Below are 25,260 nucleotides of genomic sequence, written 5' to 3' on the forward strand. Positions count from 1 at the left end.
CCAGAGATGCCGAATTTGGAAATGGGGATCCAGGTTCAGCCTTCATGAACAGTCCACCAGACCACTCGCCTAAGGGAGCACATTCCAATGCCCTGCTAGACCTTAGTAGCCCTGGTGTCTTAGCACCAGCAGGTGGACTAAAGCAGTGGCAAGTGTGGGATAACCTTGAAGGTCTGTCCAACACAATCCATACTGAAGTATATCTCCATTCTTGCGGGCATTCCTACGAAACAGCGCACCCTAGAACGACAGTGATTCTGTCACTGAGGTCACAGGACCCATGAGGCCACCCCTTGGTACCTCTATTGGCCTTGTTTCAGCAGTAGTAGTGAAACTCACCAGGGATTGGCAATGCAGGATTTGTACGCACACCAAACTAAGTTTGCAAACTTCAGGGTTTCTCTTCTCCATGCACAAGCACAACATGTGCTGCCTGCTTTGGACCACTGAAATTATGCAGCAATGGAGGACAAAATGTTGCAGTGTTGACTAAATCATGCAGCAAAAAAAGGGTTGGAACGTAATGCGTTACATTTTCTGATACTTTATTATTTTGACATTTTTACACATGCTAACAGTCTCTGCAAAGATTTTTCCTCATTAGTACCAGTGTAACATGCACATGCAGCAGTGAGAAAGGTGACCAGTCAACCTTTGCAAATGGCCCTCCACTTTGTAGCAACACAAGTCACATTGTTTAGTACATTTTAATCCATTTGAGCTACAAACAATTTTTTTGTTAAAATCGTCAGATTATGCAGCAGATGATGTATTGTGCAGCAAATATGGCAGTGCCATAATTATGTGGAAAACAATTGCACAGTATGATATTTTGCCATTCATGTTTGAACTGCTCTTGTCCAAAAAGGGAGAAGTGCTGATTACAGAAACTGCATGGCTTGGAGACAAATGGCTTGCGATTCCACTTTTAGGTGTATTTGAGATATTCTGTGATTGGAAACATATCCCACTTTGTGAAAGTATTTTAATGTCAATAACTTTTTTAGACCTTAAATAAACAAGTGTATCCATTGGTTGAATTAAATAATGTAATAAACTGTAACTGGTCAGTGAAATGCCAAACAAATATTACAAATTTGAATATTTGTCTCTTTCTGGACACTCCCTGACTCCTCGGGTCATTCTCGCCATCTGATATTCCGCCCACAATGACCCTATATATTTCCCCACTGCAGCCACAGCTCTGATTTAACAGAAGTCATTGGGGGTGGAATTCTCTCGATTAATTTGGGTCGAATTCTCTGTATTAATTGTTTTTAATCTCCCACTTTCCTCTTCTATATTGGCATGTATGGGAATACCATTATTTACATCACAATGATTTTATGGTGGCCATGTTGCAATTGCTGTTTTGCCCGCCAATGAATTACAACAAACTTGCAGGTCAATTAAGCCTTCAACCTAACAATTTTGTAATGGTATTAGGATATTATGGATTTAAATGAGTCTTTAATAATAGGACCTACCTCTTTCTAAAAAAGTATCTTGAAAACTTCAATATTGATTATAATTTTTCAGTTGACATCCTCACAGTATGGCCGACACGACTCCTTTTTAAGATGGCCGGCACAATTCCGTAAAGAGTCAATGCAAGGAGAGCTCGACTTACCAGCATTGATGCGCGCCAATAGCAACAGCCATTAGAAGAGTTTGAAAGAGCGGCAGAAAGTACCATAGAGACTTGGTTACTAAGACAACGTGGCAAACAAGGGGTAGGGCTGACTGTGGGCGCTAATCAGCGAGTGGTTCTCACGCTCTGTCTGCAAGCACTTCTGTTGGAAAGAGGGTCTTCGGGCTATTGTCACTGTGCAACCATGATGGTGAGTAGCAACGAGCGCTGCAGTGTTTGCCAAGGTGCGCTCGGATGCTATATTCTAGGTGCGAGTGAAGCGGCAGCTCGTATTTTGCAGTATTTACCCGCCAGGCTTCACCTTACACATTTTCAATACATTTGTAGGAAATTTAGAGGATCTTTTTTAGTTGAAGGTTGGAGGTTGATTGGTACACAAAGAGTGGACTTTAATTTCTCAAGAGGAGGGTAATAACTTGCCAATCTGCTGGACAGTTAGCACCAGTCAAGCAGAGCGGTAGTGTCAGAATCAGTGTGACATTGGTCTCTAAAGAGGAAGTTAAGGTATGCAGCCCCAGCCAATTTAACACGTAACGAAAGACGCATCATCGGGACCAGATTATCTGGTAGATTTTTATAGTATGCTCATCTCTGAAAACTCTAATTTAGGTCCAGTGGCATGGGCAGTTTTTTCCCATTTAAATGCCTAGAAATGCTATAGAATAACATGCAGTGTGCATTAAACAACGGCTTTTGCACGTATAAAAATATTTCTGAAGAAAAATGATCGACCCTAGGTAATCCAGGTGCATTATTTCTTTACAGATGCCCATCATGTTTGTGCAAATAATAAGAGAACGTTACTCCAAATGAAACGCTGACTTGATTTAACCGAGGGTATTGCCTGGTTGAAAAATATTATTGTACCTGTCAAGCAATGTCGTCTTAGCTTTACCCTCTGAGAACATAGCATAACATGTTCTGCTAGGGAAAAATACAAGAACTCCATACGATAGCTCTTATACTGGCTCAAGACTAGTGGAATCCGGTAAACAAATGCTTGAAATATTAAAATTGCAACGGCACAGTGATGTTACACTGAAGTTCATTCAATTGTATTCTGTTAAGCTTGTAAGACATTTAAAATTAATCATGATTGTTCTTTGAATTTGACTGCTTAGTATATTTTTATTCTTTCATGCCCATTAACTGTTTCTTCGAATCCACTGCAAACACGCTGTACAGCTGTGTTCTTCTACTCCTGACACCTACTCAGCTAGAATACAACTCTGACAAACCCAACATTTCCCGTCCCAAGCAGAACAAACAAAGGCATTCGACTAGTGTCTCCCATGACGTGGGGATGCTGTAAAACATATAGTTGGGTAAAACAGATCAGATAGTCTACTCACAAGGCTGGAAACAAACTGTGGTAGAAGTTCCAGCTCCCCTAGTGGAATAAAGTGTCTTCACCATGTGACATTGGCAATTCCGTGTAGCACACAGTCGATCATGTGAATTGGTTGGTGTGAATAAAGACTTCGACCCTCCAAATGAGTTTAATTTGTGAACCATGACTACCTGGTAGTAGGGACGTAATAGGAAGATCTTGGATCTGTCAATGCAGTAGGGCATAGCACTAAGAATTTATTGTACATTGCACAGCTGGTATACTCATTGACTCTTGCCTGAGTGCAGGAAGCTTCTTCATTGGGTCGGTGGAATAATACATCCAATGTAAAAAGTACAGGCGGAAAATTGGAACGGAATAAATGCATGTAGGCTCATATTTTGGTGGATGCCTCTCCTTTGTATTTTCTTGAATGAGCAAGTAATACAGGTGATGTGTTGGTAGTTGTAATTGCAGTTATCGTGTTTCATTTTCATTTACGCCTAGTCACCAAAAAGCCAAAGGATTTGAAACTTAGACCTGCACCTGAAAGTACTTCAGTCCTTTTTGTCTATCTCGTGCATAACATTAGATAGCATAGTAGCATGAAGTGTAAATGCATCATGTGGGGATTTTGTTTTCCCTATGGAGATAGTTATCCCACCTACTTCTCAAGCAAAGTTGGAGGTGATCCATTCTCATCACTATGCTTCAATTTCTGACAGGCTTAAAAAAGTGTCTTTGGACTTAAGCATATGTTTTCTGCTGAAAATACCTTTGTTAATAGGGCCCATAGTTCCATCTGATCTGTAAGGAAAAGACTAAGATTCAGACTAAACTAGCTGGATATCCAGAAGAAACAATATCGAAATCTAATTTGTAGTTATGATCAAACTGTTCTTTGGCTAATCTAAAAATGATTACTCATGTATTTTCCAACTCACCATCCTAGCGTCCTAAGGACTGATGGCGTAGGCCCTATTCTGTGATAACAACAATATAAATGGCCATGAGATACTAACTTTTGCATGGGACCCAGCAACAGAGCTCAGTGGAGAGATGGGCCTCACCCCAGGAGCCTCTATGGATGTAGTCAAGGCTATTGAATTTTAAGTTTAAGATGATCATAGCATTGATGGCACCACCTACAACCACAGTGCGCACTTGCAGGCAGAAATCTCCACACTGCTTTACTAAGGGATCCCAGCTTTTGTCAACAGATCACCTTGCCACCAGACCTGTTGCCTCTTCCCACCCTGTAGACTGAATCATCTGAATGTCAGGAACAACTTGGAACATGCAACATCAAGTTGGCATCTGTAGTTTAACGTGTGAGCCCTGGGGCTTTTTGTTGCGTCCTGTCCATAATAGGGAGGTAAGAGCTATGAAATGGTTAGAGTAAAATACGTGGGTGATAGTCATGGTGGGCCATGGTTTTAGCACTTCACAAAAAATAAACACCAAGGTAGGGTGCAAACCGGGGTGCATTTTAGCACTACTGTTATTCAGCTGCCTTAAAAACCAATATTGGTGCAGCACTAGCTCAACTCAGTGCCAGATCATTCCCATGAACAATTTTGGATTCATGGCTACAAATCCTTCAATATGCTGATGATATTGTTATACTAGATCAGACTTGCATTGGACTGCAGAGAGCAGTAAATGAAATACATGCATATAACCTCGGTAACAAGTTGGAAGAAAATCAGAATAATTCAGAGGTCATGATTTTTGGTAAATAAACAAACACATCCAAGAAATCAACGAGCTTGGGTCCCACCTACCTATGCTATTTCTCTGCATGCAATTGTCTGGGGACTTAGCTAACAGATAGATGCACACCAAAGTACCACCTGTCAGACATAAAGCATAGAGACGCCACTCTAGCATTTGCGCTGTGCAGACTCAAAGTTAAATTCCAGAGCCTAGCAGGTAGCGTGATTTTATAAGTGTCAAGAGCATCCTTATCAGCGACCTGATTTACAACCATCAAGCGTTTCCTGAGTACTTACCTCCAACGTTGAAGCAGATACAGTGCAATACTTTCAGGAAACGTGTTCATTTACCTCAGAGTTCACTCAGATGCCAGGAAATGACTGAAATTGTTTGTAATAACAAGACCAAGCAAGTAAAGCATATTTCCTGAAATACTAAGAGCTTATAATAAATGCAAAGCAGGGCTCTCTGAGTCATGTTTTAAGGCCAATTTAAAGGATAGTAGCTGCAATAACACCCCATGGTCTAAGTACATATTTTCTGCCCTCTAGCAACTTGAAGTAGGTACCATCTAGAAGAAAAGTGCCACAAGAAAGTTTTTTTCACTCCATAAAATCACAAGTGATGTGCGCAGCGATGCTGTGGATGTTTTCAGAACTGGCAAAATTCCAACATGCTAATCTAGTCATTGTTTCATATAAATCTATAACTGCTGAATATTATTTAAGAGAAGCAGTACACAGATCAGGCTAGCGGAATATACTCCTATGTATTTTATGTCTACCCTATGAAAACATTTAGGGCATCATGGCGTAACTACCCCATTACTAATCGTAGATGCAGACTACATTATTCTAAAAGTGAAACAATACAACTCCATCTTCTAAGTTATTATCTAGGTATTAAGTCTGAGGGAACATTTTTCACTAAGCAAATGTTTATTGCTAATGGAATCGCATGCATAGAAGCATTAAAATACTGCTTAATCACTAGAACAGAATTGTCCAATTTTAAAATCTATATTTCTCTTTTAACTTACAAACCTTATCAGAACATACATTTTTTGTAATTTGTATTTAAGAAAATCAGGCTGTTTTAATTGTAGAGAGGTTAATAGAACTTTAATTTCCTCTTTTGTAATGATTTTAATTAATGTTATACAATAAATTTACAGGTGGGAGTAAAACCAAGGTTTTAACAGCCCTGAGAAGTTGAGGCATGGTTTGTTGCCCAAGATGTTTCACACAATAGAGAATCCAAAAAGCAGGCTGAGACTTTCTAGCACTCCCCGTTTGTCCCCTTACAATTACTTTAGTTACTTTACAAATTCTTCCAATATTTTTATGTTTATTCGGTGCAACTAATGGGGAGTCCCACTAATCACTGGACTCAAAACAGAAATGCACCAATTACTGTCAAGATGCTGGAAAGTGTCTCTCCAAATGTAGTCTCTCACTTTAAACCAGAATGGAAGAGAGCCACTGTCCAGTGTGTATTAACTAGGAGGTGGGAAAAGTGAAGTCAGCTATACTTAGGTTATGAAAGCAATTCAGGAGTCTGCATGGAAGTGTCACTACCTTTTTAAAATAGAATGACTGTAAGACCTCTGAATTATTTTAGAACACTGTCCAAACAAGAGCCTCCCTAGCTCTATCTATAAAGCAACACATCAAACTAGGCCTAGAGTAACAGGTTGATAAAAACATGAGTTAGGTAATGGTCCAGAAGATGGTTATTGGAATGGCAAAGCAAATATTGGAGCATTTAAAAAATGTGATAGGTTTGTGCCAGAGATAAGTACGTAAAATCCTAGGGTAAGGGAATCTCAAATTCTGGATTGGCTTTGTGGGTACAGGAAGTAGAGACTGTGCTTTTAGTGTTTCCTTCTTTATTCAAATGCAAGCGAACACAAGACCAGCCCACACGTGTTTCGCCCAAAAGGCCATCGGACCAAGGGCTTTCTCAAGGCAAGATATGACAGCATCTGTATGTTAAGGTCCAGAATTGTAAAAATGTCATCGCTAAGGTATCTGAAACATCCCGGCACGGGATGCGTGTTATGGTCTCTGCAGTCCGGTCGTGTTTGGAGCAGCAGGTGGATAAAATAATTTAGGTAATGGGCCAGAAGATGGTTATTGGAATGACAACGCAAATATTGGAGAAAGTTAGAGAACAAAAATATGCCTTTCATGTTCTTATTTGGCCATTTGAAGTGGGCATGCTCTAATATTGCGTTAGGGCTGTTAAAAGGTGCTACCTAATCCTTGGATAGGCGTTTGTCCCTTTAGTTGCTAGTCTGGTCATTGGGGAAAGGAGACACCCATATTTGAAACAGATATTCTTCCCACGTTTCCCAGCTCATGAAAAGGTCCTGTGCTTGAAAGAGGGACTGCATTTATCTGTGCTCTAGCACAGACGTTTAGAAACCGCAAATATTGTTGCCTCCTCAGTATTTGCAGTGAGGCCCTCGCAATTTAGTTTTAAGAAACTCTTAACCTCACTGTTTTTTATTTATCCACAGGCCTCAAACAGCTGCACCACAATTTACAGCTTCTCGGTATAATTGATTATGTGTGCACCTTCTTTTTTCTAGTTCTCAAAGCAAACGTTGTCTTACATGAATGCGAAAGATAGACAGGCGGCTGAGGATCGAATAAAAGACCAGCTCAGACATGAAAAAATCGAAAGTCTGGCTAAGGATGCCCGAATGGATGTGATCTTGAAAAGTGATGAGCGTGTTGAGAAGAAACGTTTTATGAGGAGGCTCCAAGAAGAGGAGCATGAGCGGCACATGGACGAAGCCCTCTTCCGGGTGAGCACTTTTTTAATGGCTTCTTGAGTGACAATGCTTTGCACAGTTTATTCGTTTTGCAGAGCACTAGCTTGTGGCACACACCCACTTCATAATGCATACATCTTCATAAACATTAATGCATCTTCATGATTCTGATTTGCCTATTGCAGCTTCTATTTTTTTTCTCATCTTTGTAAGGTGCACGAGTCTTACTCACATACCGCAGTATTTTCTTAATAGAAATACAGTGTGTTTATGGATGCGATTGTTGATTAAACTATTTACCCGAGTAACAAAACCTTATTTTCCCAGTCAAATCTAAAAGGAGAGTGGCCCTTTTTGTGCACAAAATGAGATTAGAGTGCACAAATTGGCTTGCACGTACACATCTCATCGCACAGATATTGTGAATTCAAGGGGATATGGAAAGTGCTCATTCCATTGCAGTCATACAGCGATGTACTGGGAATCTGTGCCTGACAAATCTCCTATTCTCCTAGGAAATCTTGTTATAGGGTAAGTTCTAATATATATTCCAAAAAGGGAGCTCAAGGGGGAAAATAAACCAGGGCGCCCTCCACTCAATATTGTCAACAAAGGGAGAGTCACGCCATTTCTTTCTGAGTGAAACAAGGTTTGATATCTAGTCATATACCCCCATATGTGTCTTTTTAAAAAAATTAATCAAAAGAGGCCGGTAACCCACAGAACGTTGACAAGTGTACAGGTCTAAAAGGTGAGGTGAGTCAAGGAAGTGCCTCACGTAAGCAACACTGGGGAAGCTGCTGGTAGGTACTCACCAGTTAGCTCACTGTGTCATCATTGGCACTTTCCTGACAAAAACGGAAACCAACTGCCAGTTATATGTAGCTGAGAACAAGCAATTTGTCAAAATAAAGTGATGTTAATCCAAAGAATAAAGAGCCCTGTTATGCAAAGAAGGTCATTTGTGCTACTCCTACAAGGTCAATATTGAGTTTGGCAAACACAAAACAACTGTCTTTTATTTTCATTGTGTCCATACTAGTTTAAAACAACAGTTTCATGTTTGGACCATTTTAACCTGAACGGTCGAGATGTTTCATTGCCAATGACTTTGTGGCAATTTCATCAGGGCACGGGGACCCAATTCCACCTCAAGGATGCACCAGACCTGTAGAGTCTTTTAATTTAAAATTGAGATAAAAAGGAGATGTGACATAGGTAGTACATGTATATCGTTATGTTCAGCCCAAGAAGCTTACGTTTTCCAATGCGTTATGTAAGGTATATTTACCAGGTAGTTGCCAAGTGGAGTCCTACCAGCAAGCCACTGATAAAAGTCACAGCTGACCAAAAAACCTCAACCGCCTAAAAGTAGATATGTGCATATTATCACACCTGATATCACGCATCTTAATCAGCCCTCTGTTTTCTAATAGCTTGTTCCTCAATTCCATTTTCTTTTTTCAACAATTACCTTGATTAAAAACATCGATTGAGAGCCCTTGCTAACTAAGTATAGGCTGTCATCATACTCCCAACTATTCCCCACAGCTGTATGTCTATTGATAGTCCATGTGGAGTGCAGACATCTGTCAGCAGTATTTATCCAGTGGAGAAAGTCGAGGAGTTGTTCTTCAGAGCATGACCAGATACACAAGGCGTCATCTATGTATCTTTTCCATAGATGGATCTGCTGTAGAAACGGGTTCGAAGGATAGTAAATAAAGTTGTCTTCAAAATTTTCGCACATAAATGCAGGCCAAACTCGGGCAAAGAAGTCATGGAGATCAATTTGTTGACTTCTTCCTAAGGGAGACCGTTATTAACCAGCCCTCCTATGTACTGGATACCGCTGATATTTTGACCACCTTAGAGATTATTGAGTATGATCCTCCTACTTAATCTTTGGTAACAATTGACATTGAATCTTTATACACGAGTATTCCCCAAGATGCCACTCTAGTGGCAGCAGCGCGGGAACTTGAGGATCGTGAATGGGTTGTATGGCACCCCACCTTCCTTTCTTCTAAAGTGTATTGAGCTAGCCCTGACCAGGAATTTTGTCTGCTGTCAAAACCAGTTGGTTCGACGTGGCTCCGGGACTTCTATGGGGTTCTCTTTTGCCCCAGTTTGGCCTGCATTTATGTGGGACAATTTGAAGACCACTTTATTTACCATCCTTCGAACCCCTTTCTACAGTAGATCCATCTATGGAAGAGATACATAGATGACGTCTTGTGTATCTTGTCAGCCTCTGAAGAAAAAGTCCTTGACTTTCTCCACTGGATAAATAGCGCTGACGGATGCCTGTACTTCAGATGGACCATCTATAGACATAGAGATGTATATCTTGATCTGAAAATTACAGCTACAGAACAGAAACTATACTTGACAGTCCATCAAAAACCGACAGATAAAAATTCTCTGCTACATTATAGATCTTTTCATCCGAGGGCCCTAAGAGATAATCTCCCGGTGGGCCAATTTTTCAGCTACAGAAGAAATTGTACAGAGACTGAATCATTTGTAACACAGGCAGCTACACTGGTTGAACGTCTAACTGAGAGGGCGTATTCTCCTAAAATCAAGGGAGCACGGAAGACAGCAATGAATACTTCCTGTGCTTCTCTCCTTGAGAAGAATATCAGAACAAACCGTCCGTGTAATTTAGTGGTAACAACGTTTGATCCATTGTCAACAAATATCCGACAAATCATCCGGAAAAATTGGCATTTGCTGGATGCAGGGCCACATGGAATGCCACTGCAAAGATTTGCATTCAGAAGGAGTAGTAACTTAAGGGATTGGCCAGTTCACTCTCTGCAGAATGATCATCCTAAACAAGAAACCAATGTACCTCCGGGCCATTTTCCATTTGAGGGCTGCACAGTATTCAGCCTGACTCAGGCATTGAAAAGTGTCATTCGCAGATGGAAGAACTTGGTTCCAGAATAAATTCAGTAATTGTAATACCAACAATGTTATCTATTGTTTTACCTGCAGCTGTGATCTCCATTACATTGGCCTAGCCTCAAGAAAAATTAAGGTCAGGATCCAGGAACATTTTAGCATGTTGAAATCTGGAAAATTGACTACACCCCTTGTTCGCCATTTCCTCGAAATGGGACACAGTTGTAGGGATTTGAGGTGGACAGTATTGGAGAGAGTGACGGGTGCATTACATTCCACTGAAACACGTTAATTAGTAGGGAAACTCGCTGGATTTTTCCAAGAAGACTGACCAAGGGGGCCTGACTTATTTGATTGAATGGCACAAGATAGGGAGATGAAGTAGTGGCACCACACACCTATGCCATGTATTGAAACATTCTTTACATATAGAAGGGGAGTGTAGGCAGCATAGACCCCAACACTGGGTGATTCCAGTGGTGGCAACCTCCATATATGGGCTCATTGGGGCCTAAATAAGAATAGAGGAGGACCAACAGGACAGTTCATTACCAATCTTTCCTTTGAAGGGTGCACAGTATGAGTTACTTCTGGTGATAATATGAAAGAAAGAGAACATTGTATGTGCGTTATATGGCTCCAATCTTGAGGATCTGTTTACATATAATAATACAATAACAGTGCAATCCCTTGGTCAAAAGTGTGTTTATTTAATGTATTATGATTTTGCATGAACGTTGACCCGATTTTTCTTTTTGAAATTGAGAGTGGTGAGAAGGGTGCAACCATAGTCACTTAGGAAGATTAATTGATGCTACTTAGTTATCTCCAAGTTTGCCGTGAATGTACATGGCTAACACACGCGTGCTGATAATATACCCGTATTAGAGCACCATTAAAAGATGGCACCCAAGAAAAAGGTTATCCCTCCTGGTCACGCTGTGCTGGTGTGAGGAAATGTATGCGCGCTTGCAGTTGTTACTTCATTAGTTGAGCAAGCTGTGGCGATTGTTGAAGGGCAGACGCTGACACCGGGCCCGGCTGGGAGTTCGACTTGTAAAGGGTCTTGCTATAAGTAGGGATACAGAGGTGGGTCTTTTGATTAAAACTGATATTGTTGGGTGTCTAAATGGTCTTTTTGACCACATGAGGGGAATAATTGGGAGTATCATGGGAGCCTATACTTAATTTATCAAGGGCTCCTGATCGATATTTTTAATCGGGGTAATTCTTGAAAAAAGAAAATGGAATTAAGGAAAGAGCTATTTGAAAACAGATGGGCTTATTACGATGCGTGATATCAGATGTGATAATATGCACATATCTACTTTTAGGTGTTTGAGGTTTTTTGGTCTTCTGTGACATTTATCGGTGGCTTGCTGGTAGGACTCCACCTGGCATACCTAGTAAATATACTTTACATAAAGCATTGGAAAATGTAAGCTTCTTGGGCTTAACAAAACGATATACATGCACTATGTCGCTTGCTGTTTTCTCCTTTGTAATAGAAAAACTCAACAGGTCTGATGCATCCTTGATGTGGATTTGGGTCCCTGTGCCCTGATGAAATTGCCAAAAAGTAATTGGCACAAAACATGTCAGCTGTTCATGTTAAAATGATCTAAACATCACACTGTTGTTTTCAGTTCAAAAGAATTTTATTGAAAGAAAATAAGGTGTCAAAATATAACATACAATCAGAAGCATAAATCAATGCATTTAAAGTTTTACAATTAAAATAGAAATATTGGACTCTGAACATCAGAATTAAAAAGAAAGATAAAACAGGATATGTTAACATAGATACCATTGGGAAATAGGAAGAAAGTAACGGAATCATCAGGAGAATCAAGGTGGTTTGAGAACTTCCTGTTGAGAGGGTTCTAACATGGAATTCCGTTTGGCAGAAACATCAAGGTATGTTGTGACAGGTGACCCTAAATCCAGGCGTTTCGCCGCTAAATTAATAGGATAAACAAATTTAGCATCCAGTCTATGATTGTGGCAAACGGTGTACCACCAGGCTTTGTAGGACATTTTTGTTGAGTCCTTCCAGTTAATAGTTATTTTCTGAAAAGCGACTGCTAATAATAAATCAATAATTTTGATATTGAGACAGACATTATCCCAAATGGGGGAGAGGCTGCCTAGGAAAATATGAGTAAAAGAGAAAGGAAATTTAGTATTAAAAATGAAGTTGATTTGAGACCATACGTGTTGTACATGTGAGTAAGAAAAAAGCATATGGAACAAGTCAGCCTTGGGTGACGAACAAGTCCAGCATAGATCTGATGTAGTGTGAAAGCTTTTACTTAAGGTGACTGGTGTAATTAGGATTCTGTTGTAAACAAAAAATAAAGTTTGCGTAGTATTTGCTGCCTTAGAGGATTTACGAATCTTAGTCCATATGCCCTTCCAAAGTGATAGTGGCCAGCATGCATCAAAATCTCGTTCCCAGGTTTCTTCTATTTTAGCCTTTTGTCTGACCAAATCAGTGTCTCGTAAAAAATTATATATAGTGGATGCTTTGGGTATAGTCTGTAATAATGTGTGAAGAGTTGGTGAGGGTTGTGAGGCAATAGAGGTAGTATGTGACGAACGGAGTTGATCAAAGGTATCCAAGACAGTGTTTTTTAGCAGGTTGTATTTATGTATAAAGGAGGATGGTAAACTAAATAAGTGGCTGAGAGTATCAAAAGACAACAGATTTGAGTTCAAAAATAGTTGATGAACCCATATTAAGCCCTTGTTTCTCCAAGTTTTCCAATAAAGGGACTTATTGCGGATCAACAAGTTTTTGTTGTGCCAAATTGTTGAATTAAGAAAAGAATCTGTGATAGTGGCAGTGTGAGTGGAAGACAAGTCAAGAAGTTTGGAAGTATACTTTATTAGTGGAGTAGAAACGAATTGTGGTTTTCGTGAAAAGGAAAGGTATTCTTGGAATGAGAAGGGAGATAAAAAACGGCTTTCTAATGTAGTCTGAAGGGGGCATTCGTCATTAGAGTCTAGTAACCAAAGAGAAGCTTGGTGCAAAAGGAAAGCTTTGTGATAAGTTCGGAAGTCCGGAAAATTTACACCTCCCTCTGTTTTGGGTCTCGTTAATTTTAATACAGACATCCGAGGTTTCTTCCTATTCTATAAAGAGGATAAAATGGAGTTAATTTTCTTAAATAATTTAGTAGATATTGGAACTGGTATATTAGAAATAGAATATAAAACTATGGGTGTCAGCATCATTTTTATGGTGTCTAAGCGGCCCCACCAAGATAGATAAAGGGGATGCCATTTAGAAGTAAGTTCTGAGAGTTTTTGAATGCATTTATTCATGCATAATAGTACCGTGCCTGAAATTGAAGGAGTAAAATATAATCCTAAATATTTAATATGAGTTGGACTCCAAGAAAATTTGGAGGCAATGAAATCGGAACTGAAAGTGTATTTTGTTAAGGGAAGAATTTCACATTTATCATGATTTAATTTATACCCAGAGATTAGAGAGTAAAAATTAACCTCTGTTAAAAAAGCTGGAACTGAGTCGTTTGGGTTTGATAAAAAAAGTAAGATATCGTCGGCATAGGCCGCTAATTTTATATGAGCATTTGACAACTGAAATCCATGAATATTTGGATTCTGTCGTATTGTGGTTAAGAATGGTTCCAAAGCCAAATTAAACAAAAAAGGGGAGAGATGACATCCTTGACGTACCCCTCTACCTAAGTTAAAAAAAGGAGTGATCAATCCATTTGCACAAACAGTGGCTCGGGGATTGGGATAAAGGAGAGAGATCAAGTTTAAAAAGTTGGGGCCAAAGCCAAACCATTTAAGGGTATAAAATAGGTATTTCCATTCAACTCTATCAAAAGCATTTTCGGCATCCAGCGCAATTGCTGCTAAAGGATGGTTAAAATGAGAGGATTTGGAAAGGACATTAAAGAAAAGTCTTGTGTTATCTGTTATAAACCTCCCCTTAACAAAGCCGAATTGATCTTTTCCTAGTAGTTTTGGTAAGTATGAATCTAATCGTATGGCCAGAGTTTTGGAGAATATGTTATAGTCCATGTTGACCAGGTAAATGGGCCTGTAATTTTTACAATGTTTGGAATCTTTACCCTCTTTAGGGATGAGGCAAATATGTGCGGCCGAAAAGGAACCAGATGAGTTGTTTGAAGAGGAAAAGAAATTTATCAGAGAGTGTAATTTAGGTATTAGGAGATTAGAAAAATGAAGATAAAATTCGACAGTGAATCCATCTGGACCGGGAGCCTTATCTCTTTTCAAGGCGTGAAGGGCTTTTAAAAGCTCTTGTTGATTGAGATCTGCTTCTAGGGGAGAAAGATCCAGCTGGCCCTGATGAGTTTTTGGGATATTTGAAAAAAACTGTGATAAAGTGTGATCAGTAGGATGGGTTTCCGATGCGTATAGGGATTGATTAAAAAAGGGAGAATTCATTCAAAATTTCAGCATCCTTAAGTTTTAAAACATTGTGTTCGTCATAAACAGATTCAATATTTGACTTGTTATTCTTAATTTTTAAATAGTTTGCTAATATTTTACCTGCCTTGTTTTTGCCACCATAAAACTTAGCGCTGGATTTTAACAAATAAAGAGAATCGTCCTCTGATGATTTCTTGTTAAATGACATTTTAGCATTTATAAGAGCCGTTAAACATTCTTTCGAATTAGATGCATAATAAGAGTGTTCCAGTTTCTTAATGTCTTGGAGGAGGTCTCTAGTATTTTTACGTGCTATTCTACGTTTTTTTGCAACAAAGTTAATAATAAAGCCTCTTGCTGTAGCTTTAAAAGCATCCCAAATAGTCGGGAATGGTAAGGATTCTGTTTAAGTTTATCTCAAAGTATTCATTAAAGAAGGAGATGAAGGAAGTAGTAAACTTTGGGTCTAAAAGAAGTGTGTTATTAAAACGCCATCTCCTTGGGGCATTAATTTTGGGTAGTAGATCAAAGCCAATCGATACCGGTGCATGGTCTTATGATAAAATTGGACCAATTTCAGCATGTGAAAGAGATTGCAAGATATTGTGGGAAACAAATACATAATCAATCCTGGATTGAGTATGATGTACAGGGGGAAAAAATTGATATTCGTTAGTGGTCGAATTACATAGACGCCACGCATCATGAAGTTTATATTGAGTGATGGTACATATGAAAGATTTATGTGGTTTGTTAGGAACAAAAGATATCCTAGAGTTCCGATCAATAAAAGGATCTAACACCTGATTACAGTCTCCAGCTAATATGAAGTTATCTTCCATACAGCTCGGAAGACGTTCAGCCAATATAGGCCAAAATGAAGTATCTTTTCCAGTAGGGGCGTAGACATTGAGGAAAGAAACTGGAACACCTCCTAGTGATAATTTAACATTTAGCCATCTACCCTCTGTATCTGAATCTTGTGAAATAAATGTAGCTGGGAGAGATTTGCGACATAAGATCGCTACTTCATTTCGTTTACCATCACCTTGAGAAAAATATATTTCCCCCACCCAACCTCTTTTTAATTTCAAAGATTAAATTTCCGTAAGGTGTGGCTCTTGCAAAAAGGCTATATCTGCATCTAGCCTGGCCAGGTGAGTTAAGACCCTCTGTCTCTTTATAGGAGAGTTTAATCCCCTAATGTTCCACCAGACTAACTTCAATGGCATATATAGTTAAAGAGGAGCATAAATAACATGGGATAAAGACAGTCCTGTATCGTAAAGCGTGAAAAAAAGATTGTGAGAAACAAGAAGAAAAAGGTGCGTGAACAAGGTAATCCAGAGCGGAAAAGGAGAAAGAATGTTATTAAGAAGATTCCAAAGAAAGAGCTCTGATAGAACAGAGCCACGAGGGAAGAAAACAAGCTATACAGCGAAAGAAAGTACAAAGGAGAAATATTTTGAAGTGATATGAGAAGTAAAGATGTCAATTTAGATATTAGAAAAAATATAGAAGTATGAAAGACACCTTGAGAAAGGGAGAGAAAGAAATATGAATGTGGGGGTGGGTGAAACCACATGGAGTAAGCGAACCATCCAGGGAGGGCCTACTGGGCCAAGGAGACATCACGCCGGAAAATAGACATAACTGAAAAAGGCGAAGAGTAAAATAATTATAAAACATTCAGGGAGTAGCCAATAATTAGATACGTAAAGAACTTAAGACCAAACAATAAAAATAACACGGGACTAGTGAACAAGTGTTGGTAAGCAAGAACAAGTGAACCATGGTGACCAAGGATAACAATGAAATGAGCAGATGACAAAAGTGCGATACTGATAAGAGAATATTGAACAATGAACAATAAAAACGAACCAGATCAACATAGTAACAAAATTTGAATTAGGAATAAAGCAATAAACATATTATAATGAAATCAGGTGAGAATCATTCTAACTAGGAAACCAATCTATGAAGAGTTAAGTACTAATTAATTCCAATATGTCCATGAAGTCAAGTATTACTCGAAGTAGAAGGTTGTATGACGTCCATGGCGGTTGGGTTACATGAGTTAATGAAGCTTTGTAACCTAACTGGGTCGTCATATGTTGTTGTCCTGTTGTTGTATGTAACTTTAAATAAACAGGGATGAAAAAGACCATAGCGAGCGCCCATTGATCGAAGAGCTGGCCTCATATTGAGAAATGCTTTACGCCTGGTGGCAGTGGCCTTAGCATAGTCTTGCGCAAAAAATAAAGTTGAACCAGACCAAGTAACCCGCTGAGAAGATTTGACAGCAGCCAACACCAATAACAAATCTGTGCATTCCAGAAAGTATATGATAACTCCTCTTGGCTTTTGTGAGTGTGAAGAGTTAGAAGAAGGACGACCCAATCTATGTGCTCTTTGAATATTGAGTACTGTGTTCTCTGCTAAGTGTAGTAGTTTAGGAAGGAAATATTTAAAGAAGGTGAGGTGGTCCGACCCCTCCACTCCCTCCGCCAGACCATATTCCTCCTACTTCGATTTTCAAGGTCCTCAGTCTGTTTTTGGAGTGTCGAAACTTGAGACTGGAGCAGGGATACATGTGCACTAATGTCTCTAAATGAGGACATACTTTGTTCAACAGCAGGGACTCTTGTGTCAAGTTGAGACCAGTTGTCTGTGAGAATTTGTAGTTTGGAATTGGTCTCCTCCATAAATGGCCTAAGGGCCCTTATTTCATCTAGCAGCATCTCCATGGAAACTGGTGAGACTGATTTAGGAGGAGAAGGAGGATTCTGTTTTAAGCGTTTAGTAATGGTTTTCCTAGAGGACGCAGGTGAGGGATCCATTTCTGCCACCGAGGGATGTGGTGCGTCCAGTCGAGAATCCTCCAATTTAGAATAAGCAGTGAATATTTTGGAATTTTTTACAAAATATGCTTTGGTTGCAAGTTCTTAGGTGGGGCTCCTTTCGTCCTCCGTGTAGTTGCAAAGTGCCGTCTATGAAGGAGATCCTAAGATGGCGGCCGCGATAACGCGTCCCCGCCTGAGAGATGTAATTGCAGAAATGCAGTGCTGTCCTTCTGAAATGGAAGGCGCCAAAAGTCTCCTAATGGTCAGCGCATCTTCCGACGTCTTGGCTGCGTTTCGGTTTTGCGGTAAATTGCGATGTAGCGTGAAACCTCCGGGGCCCGTCAGAGCGCCTCACCCAAATGCCGCCATTCTCCCCGGGCGCAAGCCACGCCCCCCATCACACTTTTCATTTTAATCGAATACAGACACAATGAAAATTAAAGACAATTGTTTAGTGTTTCCTTAACTCAATTTTAACCTTGTAGGAGTAGCACAATTGGCCTAATTTGCGTGACGGGGGTCTTTAGTCTATGGATTAATATCCTTTTATTGTGACATATTGCTTTTTTTCAGCTACATAGTTGGTTTCCGTTTCTGTCAGGAAAATGCCAATGATGACACAGTGAGCCAACTGGTGTGTACCTCCTAGCTGCTCCCCCGGTGAGGCACTTCTTTGACTCACCTCACTTTTTAGACGTGTAGACTTGTCAAAGTTCTGTGGGTTACTGGCCTGTTTTGATTGATTTTATTTAAAAAAAAAAAACACATATGGAGGTATATGACTAGGTATCAAACCCCATTTCACCCAGAAAGAAAATGGTGTGACTCTCCCTTACAACTTTAACTTATTTGTGTAATATGTAATCAGGTTTTTGTATGTTGAAGTCCCAATGCAGCCATTGGTCAAAAATCTACATTCAGTCCATAGGAATACAACTGTTGTAGCTCTTTCTTAAGTGCATATGTAAATATAGTAGTTAATTTGGTATACCCCTAAGGGAAGTCCATATCACGGTATTTGTTTACAGCCGAGTCAGAATGCAAAGAGAAATTGACTTTCGTGATGTTTAGATCTAGAAAAGAATGCTGAATAAAACTCAGCGACAGTGTAGCAGCTGTAGTGGTAGGGGGTGATACAACAGGGTACCAGGGTGTTGAGACGGAATTATTAGCTTTAAGGTCTGGCAAAAAACAATCTGTTTCCTTACCACATCTTAACCTGTAGAATAGGAGTGTTGCAAATACAAGTAGTGAGTACTAACTCGCCCTGATTCATTAAAGCAGCAATAATAGGACAAGCTCTCTCCTCCGCTTCATGTTGGAGGAAGTGTTGTGATATGTGGAGAAGCTTCTTCAAAGGTTTTAAACCCGTTTTGACATGAGCAGCAGTTAACATCCAACATCACTAGCAAATCAGGATTCTAAAGAAGAGGGTACAGCAGACATATTTTGGCAGGAAACATACAGGTCAGCGGTTTACTCATTGAATGCAATACTGCAGACATGCAGAGGAGAAGCAGGATGGCGGCTGCTTGAGGTGGCCGCAATACAGCTCTGACCAGTCGCCAGGCTAAATGTAGTGATGGAGAAACCATGTGAACTATTCTCTCAGAGATCATAACTAAGTTCTGGCGGGTGGCTACTCTATTATCAAAATTAACTAGCAGGAGATGAAGCAATATATTATTGCGAGAAGAATTCCTACTTGTTTGTCAATGCTTACACTCTGTGGTGATGAGCTTTGCCGACTGCAGCCACTGTTGCGAACATGAACCGGTGATCGGAATAGGTCCAAGGCAGCTGGAGTAGGAGCGGACAGCCAGAACAACAAACGTTCCTCCTTGACTGCAGCTATACCCCAGGCTCTGGTGGGCTCAGGAGCAGAGAAAACAAGCAGCATAGTGCCACGCTAGAGGGGGCTGCACCTTCCACCAGCGATGAAAATATATTAGACCGGGGAGAAGAAGGGGAAAAGCGGGCCTCTGTTATCTAAACTTCTGGTCAGCTCAACAGTTTTAGAACTTCTCCGTGGCTCAGCAAGGTCGTCTGGAGGACTGAGGCAGCTGTTGGGTGTTTAAGGAACCCTGCTGAGCAGGCAGACACCCTGGGAAACAATGGAAATTTTGCCTAAGAAATTAACAACGTGTGAACTCCTGGAAAACATTACAGCAGGAATCCTCTGCAAGAGGTGCAGACTTTCAAAAGCAAGGTAAAGGGTGCTACCATTTTAATACGACTTAAGGCGAATGTGGGGGGGGTCTGAAATGCCCGTACAAGAACTTGAGGGTCCTATACTAAATCCTAGTATAGGCATAAAAGCGACAGGGAACCTGGGAGAGGGATTAATGAGGGATGACGGTGACTGCTGCCTCCAGCTTAAGGCTGTTAGATTCTGAGTGTATTATCTTGAGTAATACAGCCCCTCAAAAGCTGTATCCCTCAGGCAGATCCCATAGGCCCAGGAAAAATTCACATAATCAAGCATGCATAGTCCGCTCTGACCCCGATACGAATGAATGCTTCTTTTCCCTGTCGAATGGTGGAGAATGGTCAGTTGATGGCTCTGAATCTCTCACTGAGTCCAGCGATAGTGACAGTGTTCCTGAGGACCTAACCTTCTTTTTCTACGGCATGGAACGTGGTTAAAAAAGACTGGATTGCAAGATACAGGTAGAAAGGGTCTCGAGTGGGACTACTCTCCAACTGAACAATTGGTAGGGATAATGTCAAAAGGTTCCTAAGAGGTTCTTAGCTCAAATCCCCCTACCTTAGACTTTCAATGTATTATGTCTGTTCTAGAGGAAACTCGACTGGATGGCCACAAATCTCAGCAATACACAAGTTGCAGGGGATGGTTTAAAAGATCGCCAAATCATGCAATGCCATAGTGAAGCGTTTGACGGATCTTGAGACTAGAGCCGCCGCTCTTGAATCCGATGTCACCAGAGCTTGCAGTCGGGTGAAGGCTCATGAATCTCAACTAATTGACATTCAGTAGAAGCTGGAGGATCAAGAGAATCGACAAAGATGCAATACCATGGGGGTGCTTGGAGTTTTCAGAAGGCAAAGAGGGATCGAATGTTTGATCTTTTATGGTGGACTTGTTTCTTCAGATATTTCCTGAACTAGAGGGATGGAACTCGGCCCATGACATTCCAAAAGCCCATCGGGTTTCCTTTGTACTTAAACAGACGGTTAGGGAAGAAGAGAAGCCATGGGCTATTCTGGTGTGTATATATATAGGGTACTTCCTTCTGAGACAATCAATATTTGAGAAGCCCAAGCTGGAGGCCAAATGTACAGTTAGGGACTGCTCTTTCTTCGTTAGGCCTGACTTCTGCCACATACTGTTGAGAGGTGGTGGCTCTTGCGACAATTAATTGGAGGTGGACGGTTCATTCTAGGCTAAGTCACAATAAGGTTATAAGGTGGATGTTTTTTTCACGTTCTTCATGATTCTAAGTGGTACGTATTGCGCAACTGGAATGTTTGTTTTTGAATAGATTACTGTTGCTTGCTTGGTTGGTCAGAGAGTATGCTATAATCTCTACAGACCATGCTTGGTCTGTTAACTTTTTTGGGTTGGGTGGGGGCGTGAGGGTAGATGGGTGGTTGAGGACGGGGAAGCAGGTTGGTGGTGGAAGGGATGAGCGTTACGGTTGCAAATAAAAAATCCAAGCAAGTGAGCAAGGCAAAAAGAGGGCAAGGAGGTAGAGTATTGGATCTCAAGCTATCTGTTTTTTTGGAATGTTGGGGATTAATGATGCAAGGAATAGGCATAGTGACAAGTCTTTGGATATGAAATGGGTAAATTATCCATATGTTCAGTTAAGGGGCGGAGGCCTAAATGACAAGGCTAAACGGCATGGGATGGCGGAGATACTGAGGTCCCTGGGTTCAGAGGTTATATGTCAACAGGAAACGCATATTCCATGGGGCAAGAGGGAATTGTTGACAATTAGGGGGTATACCCTGGTAGCATATACGATCCAGAGCACTATAATTAGACCTGTCGCTATCTTTGCTAAAAGTTAACATGGAGCCTGTCAAGTGGAAGTTGGTGGACAAGTGGGGTAGGTGAGCAATTGTGAAGCTGCTGGTGGGGGTGACCATTTGTTCTATTTATGGCTCTAATCAGAATGATTCTAAAGTATTAGAAGATCTGGAGGTGGCGTTAGCATCCTGGCCAATTCCGCTGATATGTGAAAATTTAAATATACACCATGAGGTGGAAAGTAATCAAATGATTAAATACCACGGAAGAAAACCTCGAGTCCTCCGGGCTGTAGTATCACTTATGGGCAGTCATGGTCTCATTGATATTTGAAATGTTAAGAAAGCCCATGCTGCGGGATTTATTTATTTTTCTGCTCCACACAGAAAGTCCGTCCAATTAGATTATTTTCTGGCCTCCTTCAGATTAGTGGGCAAGGTAGAAATAAAAAATTACCAATTCTTCTTTCAGATAATTGTGCTTTAGTACTGGAAATCCCAGGGCAGGACAGTGTTAAGTTCCAGACAAAATGGACTTTCGATAGGAAAGTGCTCTTAAATAATATATTCATCGAGCATATGAGAAAATGGTGGTTGTGTGTTTTTTAATGCAAATATAGTGCTTTGCGGGGGTGGTCTGGGATTATCGAAACGTCGACGAATATACGTGGCCACATTTAATGAAGACGCATCTTTGTTTTGTTTCAGTTTTGTTCTGAACTCCCTATTTATGTATAATCTCTTCCCGTAGCAACTTGTTTGATTACACACTGTATTGTATTTTTTTTTTTTTTTTTTTTTTTTTTTTTTTAAAGAAACCTTTATTTGACTTCAAAGAGTTACAGACATGGGCCTACAACCACTTGGGCCGGCCGCTAAGTAGCACGAGACGAGTTAGTTCATCGTTACACAGACATGTCAATCAAACGATCCCGTTAGTCCGTCTGCACTCTAAGGGAAGGCAGCAGTTGTATCCGAATACCAGTATAAAAACAGTTTCAATTTTTAATTTAAAACTTATAAACATTTCACACGGACAAGGCAATAAGAATTATAAGTATCAGGACGCGCTCCCCGGGGTAGGAAAGTCCCCATCATCATGAATGGTTTGCGACAGAGGAGGGGGGGGGGGGGCCCGGGAGTGGAGAAAAAGTCAAATTGTAACATACTCATGACATAGCAAGTGAGGAATGTTCAGCTAAGGGGACAAAGGAACATCCAATACTATCGCGAGAGGAGGGGCGCAGATGTCTCCGCGATAAGAATTCCACGGACCCCACACCTTAGACCATTTCCTGGGCTTGCCTCTCGCCACATACACCGTCTTTTCTCTAAACATGCACCAGTCCATATTCTCCTTCCATACCGAGATCGTGGGTGACCTCTGAGAACCCCATAACTGTGCGATGTCTCGTTTAGCCACCATATTCCCCAGAGTCGCCCACTGCGTCTGCGCCACATCATAATCATTTGGCTCCCACACGTTCAGCAGACACCTTCTAGCTTCTGGTAACGGAGCGACGTGTGTGACCTCTTCCATTACCGCATGCACCCGACTCCAAAAGCGAGCCACCCCAGGACATTCCCATATGACGTGAAGGAAAGTACCCAGCAAACCACAGCCACGCTTACACAGACCATCCACAGAGAGACCCATGCGCATCAGGCGGGGTCCAGTGATATACACTCTATGGAGTATCTTCAATTGCACGAACCGAAGGCGAGCCGGAATTGCCACCTCCCTCGGGGAGGCCACCGCCGATACCCAGTCCTCATCGTCTAATACCAAACCGTCAGCTACCCAGACCTTCCTCAGGTGGGTCAACAGGTCCGTCCGGTCGTTGATAAGCTTTTTATAAATCAAGGAGATTGTGCTGTCAGGCACGTAGCCATCTAGCACCCTGTTCTCCAATGGGGAATATTCCGGGATAGTAGTAGCATCAGGAAAAACCGAACACAATGCATGGCGGACCTGAGCATACCGGAAGTACTCCCTATCGTTCAGCTTATATTCCACTTTCAGTATGTCAAACGTTTTAAACTTCCCTTTCACCCAAAAATCACTCACCTTACATATGCCAATCATATCCCATTTCTCAAATCCTTTTGTTTTCCACAAACAGCCCAGCCTTTCTGAAGCATACAGCGGGGTCGCTCGAGTCAGGCGGTCCTTCCATCCCATCGCAGCATTCGCAGCATGCCACACACGTACTGCTATCTTTGTTGGGCCTGTCAACTGCACACCAGGAGACTTCGAATAAAGTGCCCTATTGTAATCCCCACCAGGCAATAAAATTTTATCCATCGCAAACGCCGGGTTCAGGGCCGGTCCGTACATCCCGTGATTCACCGCCGCCAGTTGGGACGCCCAATAATATCGCTTGATATCGGGGTGTGCGATACCCCCATCATACCAAGGGAGTGTCAATTTTGTGAGAGCGATTCGCGATCGCCCGTCCCAGAACAATTGCCTCTGCAAACTCTCCACCTCACGGAAATAGCGGGCCGGTATAACGTCAAACGTGTTTTGCAGTGCATACAGGAATCGTGGTAGTGACATCAATTTAAACAACGCCGCACGTCCGAGCGGCGAAAGCGGTCGCCAACCCAAAACGTCGGCCTTTAGTCGCAGAAGTGGGGGGAGCAAGTTCCTCGTATAACGGGCCACAGGGTCTAATGTTATGAAGACTCCCAAATATTTAGACCCCGATTGCGAAATCTGGATAGGGCAGCCGCGCGGGAGGAGAGGAGCATCACCCGAGAGAACGTAGACGCATGACTTAGTCCAGTTAATGACCAAGCCGGAGTTACGACCAAATGAGCTTAGAACATTGACTAATACAAGTAAAGACTGCCGGGGAGATGTGAGGTACAGGAGAATTTCATCCGCGTAAAGAGAGATGCGGTCCTCAAATTCAGGCGTCCACTGGATGCCCCGCAATGAGGGCTCCCATCGGAGCCAGGCAGCCAGAGGCTCCAAGGCGAGTGCGAAGAGAAGAGGCGACAACGGACAACCCTGCCGCATGCCTCTTCCTAATACAAAGGGTGTCGACACTCTGCCATTCACTACCACCTGAGCCAATGGTTCCTCATACAACAACTTCACCCAACTGATAAACCCAGGGCCGAAACCAAATTTCGCGAGTGCCGCCCAAAGATACGGCCACTCTAGAGTGTCAAACGCCATTGTCGCATCCAGAGACGCCAAAATGGCCGGCTCACGTATGTGTGCCGCTCTGGCGAGCACTCCATGGAGACGCCTCAGGTTCAGAGCCGTGTTACGGTGAGGTATGAAACCAGACTGATCCGGATGGATCAAGTCGCCAACGACCCTAATCAGACGATTAGCTAAAACCTTAGCTAGAATTTTGGGCTCCGCATTCAACAGTGAGATTGGTCGATAAGAGATACATAGATCCCGCGACTTCCCCCTCCTTGTGAATCACGACTATTGTGGCAAGACGCTGATCATAGGGGAGGGAGCCCACTTCTCGTGCTTCAAGGAACATTGCACGCAGATGAGGCGCCATCTTGTCCGGACGCAGTTTATACAGTTCGATGGGAAGGCCATTAGGACCCATGGCCTTGCCGGAAGCGACCGAGC

The 25,260-nt window shown here is 41.5% G+C and overlaps 1 protein-coding gene across 1 annotated transcript in view; it reads left to right on the plus strand.

Annotated features, from left to right (window-relative positions):
• The first annotated feature begins 1,686 nt into the window (after nucleotides 1–1,686).
• Nucleotides 1,687–25,260, plus strand: part of MNS1 (meiosis specific nuclear structural 1) — a 240,942-nt gene continuing 217,368 nt past the window's right edge. The window contains exons 1-2 of the mRNA XM_085644126.1: nucleotides 1,687–1,841; nucleotides 7,291–7,509. Of these exons, the coding sequence (XP_085500252.1) occupies nucleotides 1,836–1,841; nucleotides 7,291–7,509 (225 nt within the window). The 5' untranslated portion in view covers nucleotides 1,687–1,835. The remainder of the gene's footprint in view (nucleotides 1,842–7,290; nucleotides 7,510–25,260) is intronic.

Source organism: Triturus cristatus, chromosome 3_1 (assembly GCF_964204655.1).
Source record: "Triturus cristatus chromosome 3_1, aTriCri1.1, whole genome shotgun sequence".
Taxonomy (NCBI): Eukaryota; Metazoa; Chordata; class Amphibia; order Caudata; family Salamandridae; genus Triturus; species Triturus cristatus.